Source organism: Mesoplodon mirus (assembly GCF_964341445.2).
Source record: "Mesoplodon mirus genome assembly, chromosome: 5".
Classification (NCBI taxonomy): domain Eukaryota; kingdom Metazoa; phylum Chordata; class Mammalia; order Artiodactyla; family Ziphiidae; genus Mesoplodon; species Mesoplodon mirus.
In genome coordinates, this window is record NC_138980.1 from 22,852,147 (window position 1) to 22,871,458 (window position 19,312).

Sequence of the window (19,312 nt, forward strand, 5' to 3'; positions counted from 1 at the left end):
ATATTTGTTTTAAATTAGTTCACATTTAAAGTTAACATCAATAACTTAATAATTTGATTATATCAATAACTTAAGAGATTAGTAATAATTTGCCATAGAAAGAAGGTAATGATAAAAATAAAACCAAAAAAGTTATTAATTTCTAGCTAGATATTGTTGTCTACTGAAGGCTGTAAGCCTGAATCCTGACTCTTTTTTTAAAAATGGCAGTTAGCAAGTGTTAGTTGAAGATATGCACCAAGCTGAGAATTTATCCAGAAGAATGGAAAGAAAATGCATTCAGGTCTCACAGTGTTATCATTTAGTGCTAGGTGTGTGTGCCACTTAGAATCATCTGACATACCAGTGGGACAGTGCCTCCATGCCTTGGGAACCATTACCTACGAAGATTTTAGAACCTGTAGGACCCCATGTGCTGGGGTTTTTCTATTGAATTAATAGTAATGTGAAATATTTTATTTACTAAATATAACCATCTGTAAATTCCACAACTCACTTTTCATTTCCATTAACAGATGAGTCATTCCAACAGAACTCACTGCCCTGACTGGGATAACAGAGAAAGCCTGGGACATGAAAGCTACAGTGGAAGGCACAAACAGAAGAGGAGATCCCACAGTAGTACACAAGAGAACAGACATTGTAAACCACATCACCAGCTTAAAGAATCTTATTGGTAAATTACACTTGAACTAGTACCATTTTAACACTAATAGTTGTAATGACTTGTCATTAGCTTATATAACTTTCATCTGTCAGATTGTTTTATAAATCAGTCAACAAATACTCATTCAGAAAATATTTACTGAGTGCCTATTATATGCTAGCCACTGCTGTGAATAGAACAGAGTTCCTGCTCTCACATATCTGTGTCCATTTGGGAGCTGTAGGAGACAGTTGATGGAGTCCCAGCTGCCAGTAATATAGTTGTGGGAAATGAGACACACGAAAGTTAAGTAAGTGATTAAAGGACCAGTGAGTGCCTTTAACTTGTATGTAGTAGGGAGAGCTGTACATTGGGGCACTTATTTAGGGTTCCACAAATGAGAGCTAATGAAGGGTGGGGAAGAGTTCATCCAGATGAGAAAAATAGCATGTGGTGTGTGAGAATGTTACAGTGTGTTGGGGATTAGTTGCCTATACTGTATTCTACAGGTTATATTTGTAGATAAGGCCAGTGGATATGTTTGGGATTTTTAGAAGCTTGGCTGTTGTAAGAAGGGCCTCAATAAAAATTTCCAATGGCATGTGTCCTGTTCTGTTGTATTCTTACCCGTGTAAAATTTGGAGGTACTACGTTTATATAGAATTGAAGGAATTTTTCAAGTTCCTAAATGATTAAACAAAGCCTAGGTGAATAGAGTTTCTTTCATTCTGTCCTCCATTAATTTCCCTTTCTCATTTGTTTTTGTTGGTTCTATGTTTTCTCCTTGTTTTGTGCAGATGTTCCACTGGGACTGTTTGCCAGATTGCTTTCTAAATTAGCCAACTGGGGTTACTTTAAAAAACAGTATGCAATTTTTTTCCTTCTCCATGCCAAAACAGACTTGTTCTGTAGAACAGTGAGCTTGTTGTTAATCAGTGCAGACTAATCATTCTTCACACACTATCATATGGAGGGAAGAGGGAGAATCTATGCCAGGATTTCAATGACCTGAGCTAATTAATGTATTATACAAGAATATCTGTACCCTATATTAAGATAACTACAAAATACTCTGTAAGGCTGAACATATAGTACTAACCATTCATGGGTTTATTATGCATTGTATGTGTCGAAAGGAAGTGATATGAATGATGAACAGTTATTCATATTCATAATTAACCACAGAAAGATGATACTGAGTCAGTGCAATAACCACTAGGCCAATAGTTTCTTCTTTGATATTGGCACCAGAGATGTCTGGTGGTAATTGCTCTCCGTAATCTGGAGTAATCTAATAGTCATTTTCAAGATTCAAAACTTTATAAGAGTGTTTTTTTGTAAAATTATAGGAAAAAACTGAAAAATACAGAAGCATATAAAGAAGGTACTCTTGGTAGGATGCTAGTCCCCCATTTGGATGTAAAGTTATTTCTTCTGAAAACTATCTTTGTATACAAATCTTTGCCTCTGAATATTTCCTGAAAATAGGTTCTAAGAAGGGACAGTTTCAAGTGAAAGGGTGTGAACTCTTATAAGGCTCTTGCTACATATTCACATATTTTTCCACATATTTTTCTAGAAAGTTTGTACCAAGTTACACTCCCTACGACATGCTGTCACCAGTCTTGTCTATTTTGAAATGCCAAGAATAGTGTTTTCTTTTCATTTGAATGTTTAAATTTCTGCTGAATTTGTCCTCTGTCATGTGCTTATTGAACACTTGAATATTTTTTTAATTGAAGTCTAGTTGATTGTGAACATTATTTTTGTATTCTTAGCCTATTTTTTCTATTAAAGCATATTTTTCTTATGATTTATCAGCGCTTTTATTGTAGATCAATTATCTTACCTTTTTTCCTATATATTTCAGAGTGTCTTTTCTTTCTGATTTGTAAGTAGCCTGTGAATTGCTCCCTTCCTACAAGCTTAATCAATTAATTCTACACAGGAAGACTGATGTGGCTGTGAACACTGTGAACACATTTTATATCCTTAAATGTCTTGTTGTAACATAGAGTATCAAGCCTTAAACCAGTGATTCTCAAACTTTAGTGTGAATAGAATCACTTTGGAGGTATGTTTAAAATGCATAGTACCAGATTATTCAGTGAGTCTGACCTGGGGTCCAGGGATCTTCATTTTTAAAAATTCAGTATTTCGATATTGTTAATAAACAGACCACCCTTTGAGAAACACTGTTTTAAGCCCTTTAGCCTGGCATGCAAGATTTTGGATGATCTGTTCCCAGCTTATTTATTTGCCTATGTTCCCCTATGTGAAAATTGCTCTTGCTGAAATTGTCTACTTACTATTTCCTAAGTAGCATGTAGACAAACTCATCTCTAAACCATTCTGGCTAAAAGTACTCTATAAATGTAAGATGGTAATATGCCATTTTTCTTTCCTGGCACTTCTTCTACTTCCTACTTTATCCAAATCCTGATGTCCCTCTAAGATGCAACTCTTCCCTTCTTTTTCACGAAATCTTCCCTGACCATTTTAAGCATTATGAGTTTTTTCTCCTAAGCACTCATATCCAGGCTTTTGGCATTTCCTGCATGGTTGAGTTTTGTTTGATTTTTGTGTGAGTAATCTCAAATTGAACAGTTATTTGTTGGCAGGGATTTTGCCTCATATATTTTTTATCTTCCACAGGACCTGTGTGGAAATAAAAACGAATGCCCATAGCCTCATTAGTCTTGGCTGTTTTAAAGAACTACAGTGAAATATTCACTGGACATTCAGTGACTCTTTTTAGAAATTCAGTCAGTCTGTTCATCCTGTTCACTCTGTCCATATAGCCTTTATAATTCTGTAGACTTTGTTTATCTAATCTCTAAGGCTCGGTTGTTGTAGGCTGAAGAGGTCCTCATCTTTTTAGTTTATCCTCATAGTATTACTTCACTCCATGTTTGTTATTCTATAGATTATTTATGGATTATCAGCAGCTCTAATTTCATGCACTAGTCCAGCTAAGGATTATTAGTGTTAGAGTTTTCCGATACATTTTAGACTTTTATGGGAAGGATGCCTTACAGAATTAAACAGATGCCCTTTAGAGTATGGTAATTTCTAGTTTGACGTATTGTAGATCTCTCCCTTAACGGTTCCAAGCAACTGATCAGATCCCTGACTTAGACCCAGATTTAGACCCTAATATCCTGAGTTGTTTCTCCAATGGCTAGAACTTAAGGCTGACACTGGGGAAAGGGGGCTTCTGCATCTCCCCAGCCTGGATTTGATGCCAGCCCTGTTGAGTAGCAGTTTTAGAGATGCTTCTCCTTTATTTTTGCATAAACCAGCCTCCTGAGCAAAAAGAATGACAACATATTCTGGGAAAAAGAACGAGGTTAGTGAGGGCAGTCTAGTTAACATCTGTCACTCCATTGCTTGTCAGGATTATTTTAGCTGGTGTGTCTGACTGGGCAGGTGTCCCCTCTCTCCCTCAGTGCTCCACGTGCATCCCTCTTGAAGCTTCACACTGTTGAAAAGGATACTCATCCCAGGTAGAGAGGGGGACGGGAAACTGGGTCAGTTGGCTCTGTCTTTTTCTTTCCATCAAATCAAGGCTGCTTAACTGGAATCCATTGACTTCCTGAGGTCCATGATCTCTGAAATTCCTTGCCAAGATTTGTTTACGCATTTGTGCGTTTCTTAGGGGAGAGGGCCCATACCTCTCAATTAGATTTTCAAAGGGATCTGTAGATTCAGCAGTCAAGCACTATGGGGCTTACCTGGTGGTGCAGTGGTTGACAGTCCGCCTGCTGATGCAGGGGACACAGGTTCGTGTCCCGGTCCGGGAGGATCCCACATGCCACGGAGCGGCTAGGCCCATGAGCCATGGATGCTGGGCCTGCGCATCTGGAGCCTGTGCTCCACAACGGGAGAGGCCACAACAGTGAGAGGCCTGCGTACCGCAAAAAAAATAAAAAAATCAAAAAGAAGGTAAGCACTATGGCACCAGATGATGCTGTTTTCCCTGAATTCTTGTTTATTTCACAAGCAGGAGTGACAGGAAATTCAAAATGCAAAGGGAAGTAGGGGGTTGGGAAATCCTAAGCAAGCAATTATAAGAACCTTTTCTCATTTGAGGGGCATATATTTTGGATATTTTTGGCACATGAAGCAGCGTTCAAAAACTGTGTTGACTATTTCTCAGAAAGATACAGGAAGCTCGAAATAGAGGAGAGGAGATGGAATAGGTGGTGTGTATAATAATACTGGCACATACAATAGGATTTAGAATGTGCTCTACAACCATGGCAAATCGTTTTCCTTCTAGGGATCTCAGTGTAGTCATCTGTAAAATGAAAGGCCTGAAATATATTTAAGATTCCTTTTAGCTCTAATATACCTTTTGTGAAAGAACTCTGTGTGCCAGAGATACCTAACTTACATTAAGAAGGAAAGGAATCCTGTTTTGCCTGCCTCATGTTGTGTGTGGCTCTGCAAAAAGGAAGAGAGCTTAGTTACAGATGCATATATCATAAGATTGATGAATTTCAGAAGAGCAGTTTTGTGAATTTTTGGTCTTAACTTTCACCAGAAGGTAAAGGGACACTTAATCAAGTAAACACTGAATATGTTGAATGATTTGACCCAAGGTTTGTTCCTTCATAGCAGTATATATTAATAGAGATATATGTACCCATTTGCTTGTTGGTTAAAGTAAAATTATTTAAGTTTTGTGAGTTAAGTATAAGTTCTAATTCATCAATTTGTATTTTTTTCTTTTATTGAGTTAGCTGTTGAAACCAGGAATTCTTGAGAGAATGTTTTATTTTAACCACGTTAAAATGTGGTTAAACGTTAAAGCGTTCTAGAATGAAGAGAGTAATTTTAAATCCTTTAATGTGTTTGCAGTCATTATTTAGAAGCAAGGTTCTTGAATGAGAGATATTATCAGGACCGGAGATACATGGCTGAATACAGAAATGACTACTGCAAAAGATATGTTCTTAACATTGCTGAATACAGAAATGACTACTGCAAAAGATATGTTCTTAACATTGCTGAATACAGAAATGACTACTGCAAAAGATATGTTCCTAACATTGATGAATACAGAAATGACTACTGCAAAAGATACGTTCCTAACATTGATGAATACAGAAATGACTACTGCAAAAGATACGTTCCTAACATTGATGAATACAGAAATGACTACTGCAAAATATACGTTCCTAACATTGATGAATACAGAAATGACTACTGCAAAATATACGTTCCTAACATTGATGAATACAGAAATGACTACTGCAAAATATACGTTCCTAACATTGATGAATACAGAAATGACTACTGCAAAATATATGTTCCTAACATTGATGAATACAGAAATGATTACTGCAAAAGATGTGTTCCTAGACGTTATCACAGAGACGTTGAAAGCAGTTATCGAATCCACTGCAGTAAATCTTCAGTCCGAAGCTGGAGAAGCAGTCCTAAAAGGAAGCGTAATAGACAATGTTCAAGTAATCAGTCACGTTCGGTATGATTGATTTTGTTTTTATTTTGGGTGGATACTTATTTGTGTGTAAAAGCTCTTACTGAGCCAATAAGTTTGAAAAAGTTTATAATACTATATGAATATAATTATGTTTATATTACTTGAATCCTTAAAGGAAACTTCCAAATTCTTACAACTAATCTGCATTTATTAGTTAGTCCTCATTTGCCCACATTTACTCATTTTCTGCAGACCAGATCATGAGGTTCTTGATTTTAATGTTAAAAATATTTTTATCTTTTATAACATAATCATACGAAAAGATGAAGCACCCATCTTTTCTTTCATCTTAAACATTTTTTACTTTAAAAGAAACCCCTTTCCCAGTACTTGGAGACAAATGTAGAAAGTTGCACTGGTGGATACTTACCCTGTGTATAGCACAATCTGCAATTAGTTCCATTGGAGTTCTGAAAGTGGGTGCTGAAGGGGAAATTATTGTCCAGAAAGCCTGCCTTTTTTTTTACACTCATGAATCTTCACTTGTTTGCAGTAAACTATGAGTTATTATTTTCCTCCCCAAGTTTTCTTCAGCAGAACTATCATTGATTAGATCAAACATTGACATTAGCCTTTATTTTCCCCTTTTATTTTAATAAGTATGTTTAAAAATATTGCTAAGTATCAATTTGAGCTAATCTTGACGTTTTAAAACATTTTCCTGACAAACTAGACATCTCAACTCACAGCATAGGCTAGTTTATAACGAGATTAATAGATCATGACATTGCATTCTTTAAATTTCAGACTTCAATTAAGTCAGTATTTTAGAGACAATTGTGTTGTTTTTTCTATTGCCACTTTAAGTAACTTATCTGAAAATCTTGCCATGTTTTTCTTCTGTAACATAAACTGTGTCCTGTGAATCTCTGGGGACTGAATTTGAACTTGCTCCTGCCAACTCTTCGTGGCCTGGTTCTTATCTGAATGCCTGAATATCTCCCCGCTGAATGAATTGCGTATTCTGCCCTGAATTCACTCTGCTATATTGATTGGCTGGACGATCTTGGTGCTGCCCACTTGCCGTTCCAGAAGAGCCACCAAAGGAAAAGATCCAGGAGTATAGAAGATGATGAAGAGGGTCACCTTATCTGTCAAAGTGGAGACGTTCTAAAAGCAAGATGTATAGAATATTTTTCAACACTTTTTAAACTTTGCAGACAGAATAATCTTTTTAAGAATAGTTTGTCAGCGGGGGGCTAAAGAACTCTTCATTGCTTTTTTGTTTTGTTTTTTGTGGGTTTGTTTGTTGTTCTTTTGTATTTCTTCTTTTCTATAGAGTTTAAATATTTCTACTCTAAAGTTCCAAAATAATCAGTGGAATTTGAGATTAGAGCAAGAAAGATAGCTATCTACATTATTTTTGTAGCATCTGAAAATCAAATAATTTGAGGGCTGGAACCTTAATTATGCTTTAATAGAGAGCATTTGAAAAAATTCCACACTTAAGCATTCATTATTTGAATAACTGATAATTTGTACTCAGGTACTTACACTTCTTTCTCCCCCCTCACTTTAGATGAAATCGTGAACACTTTGGGAGAAGGGACCTTTGGCAGAGTTGTAGAGTGCATTGATCATGGCATGTAAGTTTGTTGTTTTTCTTTTTTGAACATTCTGATATTTTTGGTGGAGAAGGATCCATAATTTAGATGAAATGGAATTTAAGTGGTAGCTATGTGTTTTCCTGGGAGGTATAAGTATTCAGAAGTTCTTGAACTGTGTACGATTTATTTACCATAAGTATGGATTTTGACCAAGAATGCTGAAAATGTTTATCAGATGGAGTTCATGGAAATTAATGTCAGTGTTCAAGTGAAGACTTTCCCAGAACTTAGGTCCTTAGCTTTCTATAAGAGATTTGGAGTGCTTTACCCTACTTTTGAATTGCAGAGACAATAAATTAGCATGTCTAATCTTCTTGGTTCAAAAACTTTTATTTCCAAAGGATAATATTTGCACGTTAGGGTTAGCTTCTCAAACTATAAAAAAATTATATTACTTGAAGCCTACAGAATAAAGTCCAGATTCTTTAATGAGTTATACTAAACTTTTTGTTATTTGACCCTCTCTGCTTCATTTTCATGTTTTCCTCTAGGATCTCTCTTCTGCGGTTGCAAATTTTTTTGTAAGTGAACGTCTTACAACAGTTTAGTGGAAACTGCACATTTCTAAATTGACATCTATACTTTTCATCATAAAATAGTTGAGGATGTAATTTCCAGCTTATTGTAAATGGTGATTTTTTTTAAAAAAACATATCTCTCTTTCTAAATATGTTTGGGGGAATCTAAATACAACAGCTTGATACCTCCTGTCATCCATGAACAAACTTTTCTTGAATACTTAGAAATGCTTTATCTTGAACTTAACTTTTACTTCACTTTTCATAAAGAATATTATCCTAAGTGTCTTTTATTATCACCCTTTCCTCTCTATGACAAAAATGTGAACATAAAGTAAAATTTTAAGATATTTTGAAATACTTTGACTTAGGAAAGTTGCTAAGAATTCCCATCTATTCTTCACCCAGATTCCACAAATGTTAACATTTTACAGTGTTTAATCATTCTCTATATTTACATGTTATATGTATTTTCAAGTTTTGCCAGCTTATCTACAACCTGATTCACATTTCACTAGTTGTCCCATTGAGGTCTTTTAAAAATTTCTTGAGGTTCCAAGACTTGAGTATTTGAGATATTCCAATGAAGAGTATTCAATTGATCAAGTACAAATCTGTTACAAATTTTGATACTTATTAGACCTAAAACATACAATGTAATTGTAAATATATCTTTTATCGAGATGGTTGGGGCCTTTAAAAAAATGAGTTCATGTGTCCATAGATAAATCTTACTGTTTTAACATTAAGTTTCCATTTTTCTTTTTTTTTAATTGACAAGTAATATGAAAGCTTATAAGTTTAAGGTGTATAACGTTGGTTTGAACATTTATATACTGCAATATGATTACTATAGTAGCATTAGCTAACACCATTATCCATTTTTCATTTTTATAGCTATTAGCACTGTTCATTTTTATAGCTTATTAGCAGTTAGAAAACTTGTCCATATGATGAAATAGATGAGACTAGAAGAAGTTTTGTCACAGCAGTTTTATAGTAATTCTTTTAAGTCTTGAGATATATGCTATACATCATAGGGAGATAAATCATTAAAAATTTAGTTTGATGATTATATATCAGCCCACAACTTCATTGGGACCTTGTCAAAAGAAATGAGTTCGGAATAGGTTTGCTATTCAGCCACTAGAAAAATTTTTGCCTCAAAGAATTTTTTTTTCTTTTTTATAAACAGCCTGGGGCACAAACCTTGCCATATTAATTTCACGTGCATGGGGTTCTCTTTTGTAATGTGGGAAGGCCATAGTGAAAAATGCAGGGTTGACTGCTGGCTTGTATTCAAGAAGATCAGGTTTAGAAAAGAGGACAGAAGGAAGCTGAAGATTTGGAAATCCTTTTCCTCAAAATCATTTACGGCTTTTTTTTTTTTTTTTTGGCCGCACCACATGGCTTGCGGGATCTCAGCTCCTCGACCAGGGATTGAACCTGGGCCCACGGCAGTGAAAGCTCATGTCTTAAGCCACTGGACCACCAGGGAATTCCCTCTGTACTTTTTAGGAAGTACTACAGATGCCCCGGTCTAAAACACGCTGCCCTACATTGTTGCTATTTATACCTCTTCGCATCCGTGAATGCACTAAACATTTTTTTGGCTTGATGACTTATTGCTGGTGTCTCCTTTGCCAGAATTATCTAACAAACTGATAGTTGTCTTTCTTCTCTGAAGAAGTCTGAGCTCCCCTAACTCTGATGGTTAGGTTCTTTCTTCTCTCTATACCTTATACCAGGCACTTCTAACCTAATGATAAGTTGTTCAAGTGTCTGTCTTTTCCATTAGACTGTGAGGTACATGGGACAAGCTCTTTTTAACAGTGATTCCAATGCAACATCTGGCACATTCGGTCTAGCCTGGCGAATGAGTGAATGTTTTCAGCAGTAGTATCTTCAAGGTTTATATTTTTATCCTTTTTTAAAAAAAAACTACTTATAAAATCTAGGTCAATTTAAACTTTTGGAAACAAACATTAACGTTCTTAAGTATTAAGAGAAATCATCACTCTGTATAATGTATATTTTGTCAAAATGTTTTGAAAAAATGTTTATAGATCTGCTATAATATACCCTGAAAGATTATTTTAGGAAAATAGCATAGAGTGATTGGTACTTAACAAGATGATGCTTTAGAGCAGGGGTCCCCAACCCCTGGGCCGTGGACTGGTAGGAACTGGGCCTAACAGCAGGAGGTGAGCAGTGGGCGAGCGAGTGAAACTTCATCTGCTGCTCACCATAGCTTGCATTACCACCTGAACCATCACACCCTCCCCTCAACCATGGAAAAATTGTCTTCCATGAAACCGGTCCCTGGTGCCAAAAAGGTTGGTGACAGCTGCTTTAGAGGATACATGTCTTCAACGCCCTTCTGTACATTTACCATTTTCATTTTGTTTTTAAGGGGTGGCATACATGTAGCAGTGAAAATCACAAAAAATGTGGGACCATATCGTGAAGCAGCTCATTCAGAAATCAAAGTATTGGAGCATTTAAATAGTACTGATCCCAATAATGTCTTGTAAGTAAGAAACTTGGAACTGTGATCCATTATGTTACATGAAATAATCAGAATTCTATGAACTGAATTATTTGTATTCTGATCTGTTTCAGCCGATGTGTCCAGATGCTAGAATGGTTTGATCATCATGGTCATACTTGTATTGTGTTCGAACTCCTGGGACTTAGTACCTATGATTTCATTAAAGAAAATAGCTTTCTGCCATTTCAAATTGACCATATCAGGCAAATGGCATATCAGATCTGTCAGTCAATAAATTGTAAGTATACTTGTTAAATTTTTAAATACCAGTCAATTAAAGGTTTTATTGGACAAGCAACATATCAAACCATTGTCACTAAAAATGCACGTTGCAAGTAAAGATGAAACCACTTTTGATCCCTACCTCTACTACTAATTCTCCTTTCCCGCGGTACAGATTAAATTTGTAAGTGAAACTAATAATGTCTTTTTGTTCTTTTGTAGTTTTGCATCATAATAAATTAACCCATACAGATCTGAAGCCTGAAAATATTTTATTTGTGGAGTCTGACTATGTAGTCAAGTATAATTCAAAAATGGTAAGTTACACTTGTTTTAATTTTGGTAGTTGTCTTTAAAATGAATTTAGCTTGGTGATCCTTGGATGAGGAATTTTACCTTTGAGGCTTATTATATCCTGACGTTTAACCCCAAAAGGGTAATCCTTTGCCTTTCTCATGGGGTTATTTTGAAAATCAAAAAGAGAATTCATGTGCAAGCCTTTTGGATAGTGCTATAAAATATTTCATATCTTTATTGATCTTTGTGTTTACTTAACTGTATCTCTAGAAACGTGATGAACGCACACTGAAAAACACAGATGTCAAAATTGTTGACTTAGGAAGTGCAACATACGATGATGAACATCATAGCACTGTGGTATCTACACGGCATTACAGAGCTCCAGAGGTCATTTTGGGTTAGTAGATACCAGACTTCCTGATATTTTAATTGAAAAAGAGATATTTTGTTCTCTACAGCTTTTATTGGGGGGCAGGTAGCTGGGGGATAGCTGTAATTTTCTTAGCAGTGTACAGAAAATGTTTTCTGTTTTCATAAAAGCTGTCTGGACATTGCTATAAATAATTTTCCTGAGTGGGAAAAATGTGATATCATCTGTAAAGATATTCCAGGTGGTGGTTCTTTTTGAACAAGTCAGTCTTACAAGATCATAAGAGAACAAGCTGTATTGGCTAAGTCCATGACAGCAGTGTGATTTTGAAGTGATGTGGGCACCTCTTTTCGTCTCATCACAAAGCATGGTGCTGGTGAAAATGCTAAAGATTTGGCTGGCAGACGTCTAGATGTAGGGTGGATGGAGGTTAAGAGGAGAAGAAAGAGGGGCTAGTCTAAGAGGAGAGCTTCTTTGATCATCTTTGACATGGGAAAGCATGGAAAGGAAAATTAGTTAAGGTGCAGGGTTTTTCAATATTAATAAAAGGGAACTCAGTGAGGGAGAGCACATCTTAGGCCTCAAAATTTAAAAGTTCGAGACCGAGTCATGTTGATAGAGCAAGGAAGTCAGGGATGGATTTGGGGGCTTGGAGACAGTGGGAAAAATTCAGATCAGGTGATATTGGGAGATAGTTAAATGGTATAAGCATATTACTTTGCCAAAAGTAAGTTTCAACCGAGGTTGGATAGTAAAACATCTTTGTGGAATCAGTCTTTTCCACTTTTTACCTTTTGTCGAAGAGGACTTGGTAGTTGAGAATATGAGTGTGAAAGCAAACTAATGATGTTTACCTAGAGTAAAGAATTAGTAAAAGGGACAGGAAATTAAGAATAGTTTGTAGTGCTGGCTAGTAGAACTTTCCATGATGATAGAAATGTTGTATATCTACACTATCCAACATGGTAGCCATTAGTAGCCACACGTAGACTACTGTGTACTTTCAGTATAGCCAGTGTGACTGAGGAACTGAATTTTAAATTAATTAAACTTTTAGATTTAAATAACCACATGTGGCTAGTGGCTACCACATAGGATAGCACAGGTTTGGAGCTCATCTTTGAGATTGATGTTACTAGGATTTCTGCTTAGTATGGTCTGAAAGAAGCTGCTATGTTGCAGTAGTTTAGAAAGTGTATTCATGGTTGAGGACTGAAGCCTGCAATGAAGGTAAAAGAAAAGAGTGTGGGAGGAGATTGTGGACAGAGAGGTATTTTCAGAGCTTAAAAAGAGATAACTTGCTGTGTTTTATCAATTTTAAGAAGAAGATTTTTCTCCACATTTTAACATGTGAGGAAACATAAGACAAAACAGCATTTTTTCTTGGTTATTGGTTCATAAAACAGTGGTGTATCTTACAGTTAGTTAATGGCCTCCTCCTAGATTGCGTAAGATACAGTGATTCTTAGTAATAATACAGTCCCATGTGTGGCCAGGCTGGGGATAGTTGATATAAATCTGAAATTGGGTTTATTGGTGTTTAGGAAAAGAAATGAACAGATGGGAAGATTAGAAGGGTTCTTTGTGTGTTTGTGAAGTGTTACTCCTGAGGATTAAGGCAGAATTAGGTTGAAGAGGAAGATGTTGTCAGGTGCCACCACTGAGGAGGGCAGTTGGTCTCATGTCTTGGGTGTTGGTAGTAAACAGAAGTTGGTCAAAGTGAATGATGTGAAATTCCAAAGAGTATGAGAGCTGAGCCATAAGAGAATGAGGTAGTTTACAGTCACTTGGGAGAAAGCTGGACTGGGAGACAGGAGTGGCTGGAAAAGAAAACTTTCATCTTAGATCCAAGCTCTATCATTTGCAGATTTTGTATGTGTTACTGTAAGTAGAAACCATGCTCCATTATCCTTTTGTTCAAGTGATAAGTACCATGAGGGTTAACAAAAATGGCTAAATCATAGTCAAGTTCCTTGAATATATTGTTTCTTCCTTTGTCTTTAAATTCAGTAATGTTACTGAAAGTAATTGAAGTGTCTTTTAAAGTAGGTTTTATTTGTACATTATTTTTTTATTAAAAACTTAATCTTTAAAAGGTTAAAACATCTGTATGGTTTAGGTTTACTCTTTTCCTTTCTAAATAGATAGAGACTTAAGGCTAGGTGTTTTTTTCTTTTCTGAATAATGTTACTATTGAGAATTCTGAAGGAGAAAATATATGATCATGTCTAGACAACCTGAAAGTACATATATAGATACCTCTCTATGTGAACTTTAAATATCTGTATAATTCTGCTTATGGGTGACACTGCTTATAATATCCATTATAATTCTTACATAATTTAGGTGACACTACTATTTCTTTTAATGGAAGAAATAAACTCAGATATCAAGCTGATGGTAATTGATAAGGGGTTAGTAATTACACTCTGAGGATAATTATTGACCTATGTTTGCACTAATAAAATGTAAAATTTCATAGAACAACCGTTAAGTGGGTATAACAGTGCTCCTCATTGCACAAGCAATTCAGAGACTATGGACTATTTGCTAACCCCTCTTACTTTCCATAAAATGCCTCCTCCCCCAGGTTAAAATACTGTAAGTTGATACAAGGATATGGAGGACTCTGAAAGCATACTGAATCATGTTTGGTATAAAACTAAAAATGTAAACCCTGAATTTACTATCATATTCTCCTAAATGGGCTATATAAAGAGAGCACCCACATAGGAAAAGATATTGTGTATTGGCAATTAAAAATTGTTGCCTAATAAAATGTTTGGTTTTGTTTTTAAATAGCTTTAGGTTGGTCTCAGCCATGTGATGTTTGGAGCATAGGTTGCATTCTTATTGAATATTACCTTGGTTTCACAGTCTTTCAGGTATGTATTTAGTAAATGTTACTTACTGATTCATAATGAGCTTTAATGTTAAAGGCATGTTAAAGTTTTGGTTTCCATATTGGAAAGTTGCCATAGTGTCATTATTCTTAAGATGTAAACTTCCATGTGCAAAATAGTCATCCTTCTCTAAAACCACAGTTGAATGAACTACTCTCAGTGAATGGTCATAATTCATTCTGCATGTGGAGCTTTTAAACACATGGTTCATATTGACTTCCTATGATCCATTTTACTGTGATGCTCCTTCATAAATTTACATTAGTGTTACTATGGTCAGTTTTAATTCAGCTCTGGTTATGTTGCACTTTTTATTAAAAGAATTCAGAAACAGTAAGTTGTATTAAGCATGTATGACACCCTAGGCACATTTCTAAGCACTGTGTGTATAAAAATGAAAAGACAGCATCTCTCTCCTCAAGGAAGACATACACAGGATAGACATGGGAAAACGTACAGTACAATATGATACTTGCTATAATGGAACAATGTAGAAGGGAACCCAGAAAAGGTGAACGGTTAAGTTTCCTTCGAGAAGGCATCACTGAGGAATAGGGAGTTTAATCCAAGCTATAAGGAAGAGTAAGAGTTTGTCAGAAAACTAGAGTGTGTGATGGCCATATCAGGAAGAAATGGTATTCATAAATGCAAGAGGCATAAAGGAAGCTACTCTAGTTGAGGAAGGATGAATAGTGCTGCCGGAGTGTCTTGGATAAATAGGAAAATGGTGTCAGTAGGCAAGTACTGATTCATAGTGGACTTGTTTGCCATAGAAAGGTATTTGTTTTATCCTAGGAGTCAGTGGTTTCCAAATGTAGACCGGTCTAAAATGAAAATGATTTTGTAGGGTTGCCGTTCTGGCTTTCATTTAGAAATTATCTCTCCTGTTTTTTTTGGTATTAAAATGTTCTTTCTATGCAATGATAATAGTTATTGGCTTACTTGGCAGAACAAAAAGGAGAAAATGTTATTTAGGTCTCTACTTGTTTTCCTCATAATTTTGCTTATGTCGGAAAACTAAAAGTCTTGAAAGCTTCAAGTGGTGTAAGCATTGGAGAACTTTAAGAGGGTTGTGATTTGATCAAGGTGTGTTGTTGGATGGGGTGAGGGTGGTTAGGAAGTTCCTGGCTAATACTGTCAAGGTTGCTTTGAGGTTATGGCAATGCAGGATGAGGAGGGAGGAAGCTGTGATGAATTATAAGTCACTTAGGTGGCTGTTGCAGAATATATGTGTTCGCCGCTCTGGGGCACCTCACCAAACTTCTGTCTACTCCGTAGAGATCTGTTAAAAGTACTCTGAGTTTGTAGACAAGTTTGATATCTAGAACATAGCTGTCGGACATTTCTAGGGGGTGGTGTCTGGTTTTGTGGTAGTAAGCTATAGGGTCAAGGAAAAAGTTGAGCACAGTGCATGCTTTCTTCATTCTGACACATATAAAATCCTTCAGATGGTTTTATGATTGTAAATCATTCTGAGACCTTAAGCGTCGATTATTAACTTTGGTTTGAGATGTGGTTTATATTTTAATTCCACCCTCCAAAATAGTCTTCAACTAAGGAACTTTTTGAAGATAATGGAGCTTGTATTATTTATTCCTGTCATGACTTAAGAACATTTTGAAAGCAGTGTGCTAGGCACAGTAGTTAATGGATTTAAAAAGCATTGCACATAGACTCTGCTCTTCAGAGCAAGGATTGGCAAACTATATCCTATCTGATGCCTGCTTTAAAAAATGAAAAAGAATATGTGGTGGAGACCATCTGTGACCATCCAAGCCTAAAATATTTACTATCTGGTCCTTTATAGAAGAAGCTTTCCAGCCTCTGCTTAGGAGTGTACCATTTAGTTTAACAATTTATTCGACTTTAGCCAAAGCTCTGTTACTGTGTAATTTAAGAATATGAGTTTTGACTTGGGTTCACAGCTCAGGTTTCCTCATTGATGAGCTATATGAGCTTGAGCTAGTATCTTAAACTCTTTGAAAGTTATGTTCCCACATTCCTAGCTCAAGGTTGTTGTAAGAATTATTGGGACTGTATTTTTATTGTCTAGGATTAGTGTTACAAAGTTGCTATCCATTGGGTAATGGAGGTTAGTTAAGCAACCGATAAAATGAGTAGCCAGGTTATTGGTAATCTTCCCAGTCATCCCTCAGTTAAACAGTGCAAGTAATACAAATAAGGAAAAACTGTTCTGTTTTACATTAAACAAATTATTCGAACATTGTAAATCAACTGTACTTCAGTAAAATATACTTAAAAAGTTGTTCCTCAATCAGCTCTACAAACCTTACCAATTCATTTCAGAAATCAGACAATCAGTGTAGCTCATTCAGTTTTATTCCATCTTTGAAGTAGAGTGTAATATAAATTGTATAGCTGTCTAATCTAGTCCTTTTATGGAGACACTATTTTCTTTTTTTTTTCTTAACATTTATTTATTTACTTTTTTGGGGGGGTTGCATTGGGTCTTCATTCCAGCACGTGGGCTTCTCTCTTGCTGCGGTACGTGGGTTTTCTCTCTCCACTTGTGGTGTGCGGGTTCCAGAGTGTGTGGGCTCTGTAGTTTGTGGGTCGCGGGCTCTCTTGTTGTGGTGGGCAGGCTTAGTTGCCTCGCAGCGTGTGGGATCTTAGTTCCCCGACCAGGGAGCGAACCCACGTCCCCCGCATTGGAAGGTGTATTCTCTACCACTGGACCACCAGGGAAGTCCCGGACACACTGTTTTCTTGTGTTATCCTTTTATGTGCGTGTAGGGAAATGGAAAGTGCTAAGTTTCTTTTTCCTATTTTTTTTAGACTAATGATAATAAAGAACACCTGGCAATGATGGAACGTATATTAGGACCCATACCAACACACATGATTCAGAAAACAAGGTATGCTTTTTAAGATTAAAGTCCTTATTGGGTACATGCAGTGGCCTATATTCAAACTATAGAAAACCCATCTTTGTTGTTATTGCTTATTCCAAAGACTGTAGATTTTGAATTCTTTTTCATGAAGTCAAGTTTTTGAAAAGTAATGCAATATTTACTTTGTGATCCAGTAAATAAAGTGGTGTTTTTATACTCAGGTTAACCTTTGCATAAATGTTTTCCTAGGTTGGTTTAAAAATAATACATAGAGTAGTAAAAAGAGCTTGATTTTGGAGTCCTATCTAAATTTGAATTCCAGACTGTTGCAAACCACATGTACGTCTTTGGACAAGAATACTATAAGTGGTTTCAAAACATAGCTTCACCGCAGAAGTCATCCAGGGAATTGTTAACGATTTCTAGCCCCATTCCAGATCTAGTGAAATCAGAATTTACAGGAATGGATCTAGGAACCTCTGTTTTTGAAGCTGGCATTGTTTCACATATGGTACAACTTAGGTGGGATACTAAAACTTCAGAGGGTACAAGATTAGGAAAAATACCATATAAGGTATCCGATATAATTATTGCTGAGATTTTTAGAAATTGTATGTTTATGTATATATAGAGAGATGTCTATGGTTCCATCTTTTCCCCCAATCCCCTGTTTGGGGCAGGGTAAGAATGTGGGTTTGGGGTTTCTTTTTTTCTTAAAATTTAATCCAGACTTCTCTTTCCTATAGGAAACAGATGTATTTTCATCATAATCAGCTAGATTGGGAGGAACGTAGTTCTGCTGGTAGATATGTTACGGGACACTGCAAACCATTAAAGGTAAAACAAAAAAACAAAACAAAAAAAAACCTGTTTTAAGTATTTTTTATTGTCTTTCTTAAACAAAGTCATTTTTCCCCTCAGGAATTTATGCTCTGTCATGATGAAGAACATGAGAAACTGTTTGACCTGATTCAAAGAATGTTAGAATATGATCCAGTGAAAAGAATTACCTTGGATGAAGCATTGCAGCATCCTTTCTTTGACTTATTAAAAAAGAAATAAAATGGAAATCAGTGGTCTTACTATACTTCTCTAGAAGAGATGATTTAAGACTGTGTCAGTCAACTCTAAACATTCTAATATTTTTATAAACCTTAAATTATTTTGTACAGTTAAGTGTAAATGCTGTATGTTTTGTATCAATCGCATAATTATCTTGTTAAGCAAATATGGTCTTGATAATGAATGAAATATAAAAGCTAAAATTAATTTTCCTTTTTTGAGATTAATTACCATTTTTAAAGACCTTTGGAATATCCTTTGTGTCCAGTGATTGATCTTGCCTTTTTGTACATGGAGGTTGACTCTTGGAAGTGATTTTTGTGTTTGGTTTTTTGTTTTTTTTGAGTAAAAGGAAATCTTGACTATTTCATTCTTAAATGAATATTCTTTATTTACCTCAAACTTTCCTTAACTTTAAAAGATTTTTCTGTAATTGTTGAACAGGTAATAAGTATTATTAACTTTAGGTAGGCAGGTATTAGAAACCAAAACCCATAGGAACTGTTTGCTGTTGGAATTTCATTAAATTGTAAGTATTGTGTTCTGTTTCATTGGTTGATGTCAGTGGTGGTAAGTAGCATTCATGGAAAGACATCCAACTTGTGCATTGTAGTAGATTAATAAAACCACATACACACTTCGTTTAAGATTAAAGTCTAACTGGAAAGTTAGCTTGGAAAGTCCTGTTTTCCAATGGTTATTTATGTAGTTAGTCACAAACGTAGAAATAGGAATTCTGATGACTGAGGTTTTTGTTTTTAATGCCAAATCT

At 35.7% G+C, this 19,312-nt stretch overlaps 1 protein-coding gene across 4 annotated transcripts; it reads left to right on the forward strand.

The window, feature by feature from the left end:
* Positions 1-515: 515 nt before the first annotated feature.
* On the forward strand, positions 516-18,550 carry LOC309804321 (dual specificity protein kinase CLK4-like; the record flags this gene model as incomplete). 4 transcript variants are annotated; one of them, XM_082621673.1, is made up of 14 exons in its annotated part: positions 565-676; positions 1,444-1,510; positions 5,510-5,600; positions 6,006-6,137; positions 7,188-7,278; positions 7,675-7,741; positions 10,694-10,810; positions 10,903-11,069; positions 11,276-11,370; positions 11,621-11,750; positions 14,526-14,608; positions 17,423-17,502; positions 18,225-18,315; positions 18,400-18,550. In XM_082621673.1, the coding sequence occupies 14 exons, from the start codon at positions 574-576 to the stop codon at positions 18,538-18,540; spliced, it is 1,455 nt and encodes a 484-aa protein (XP_082477799.1). In that variant the 3' UTR covers positions 18,541-18,550. The 4 variants fall into 4 exon arrangements, with proteins under 4 accessions (XP_082477797.1, XP_082477796.1, XP_082477799.1 ...); XM_082621672.1 differs by having other exon boundaries at positions 574-676; positions 5,510-5,596; positions 6,002-6,137; XM_082621671.1 differs by lacking the exon at positions 1,444-1,510 and having other exon boundaries at positions 516-676.
* Positions 18,551-19,312: the final 762 nt, after the last annotated feature.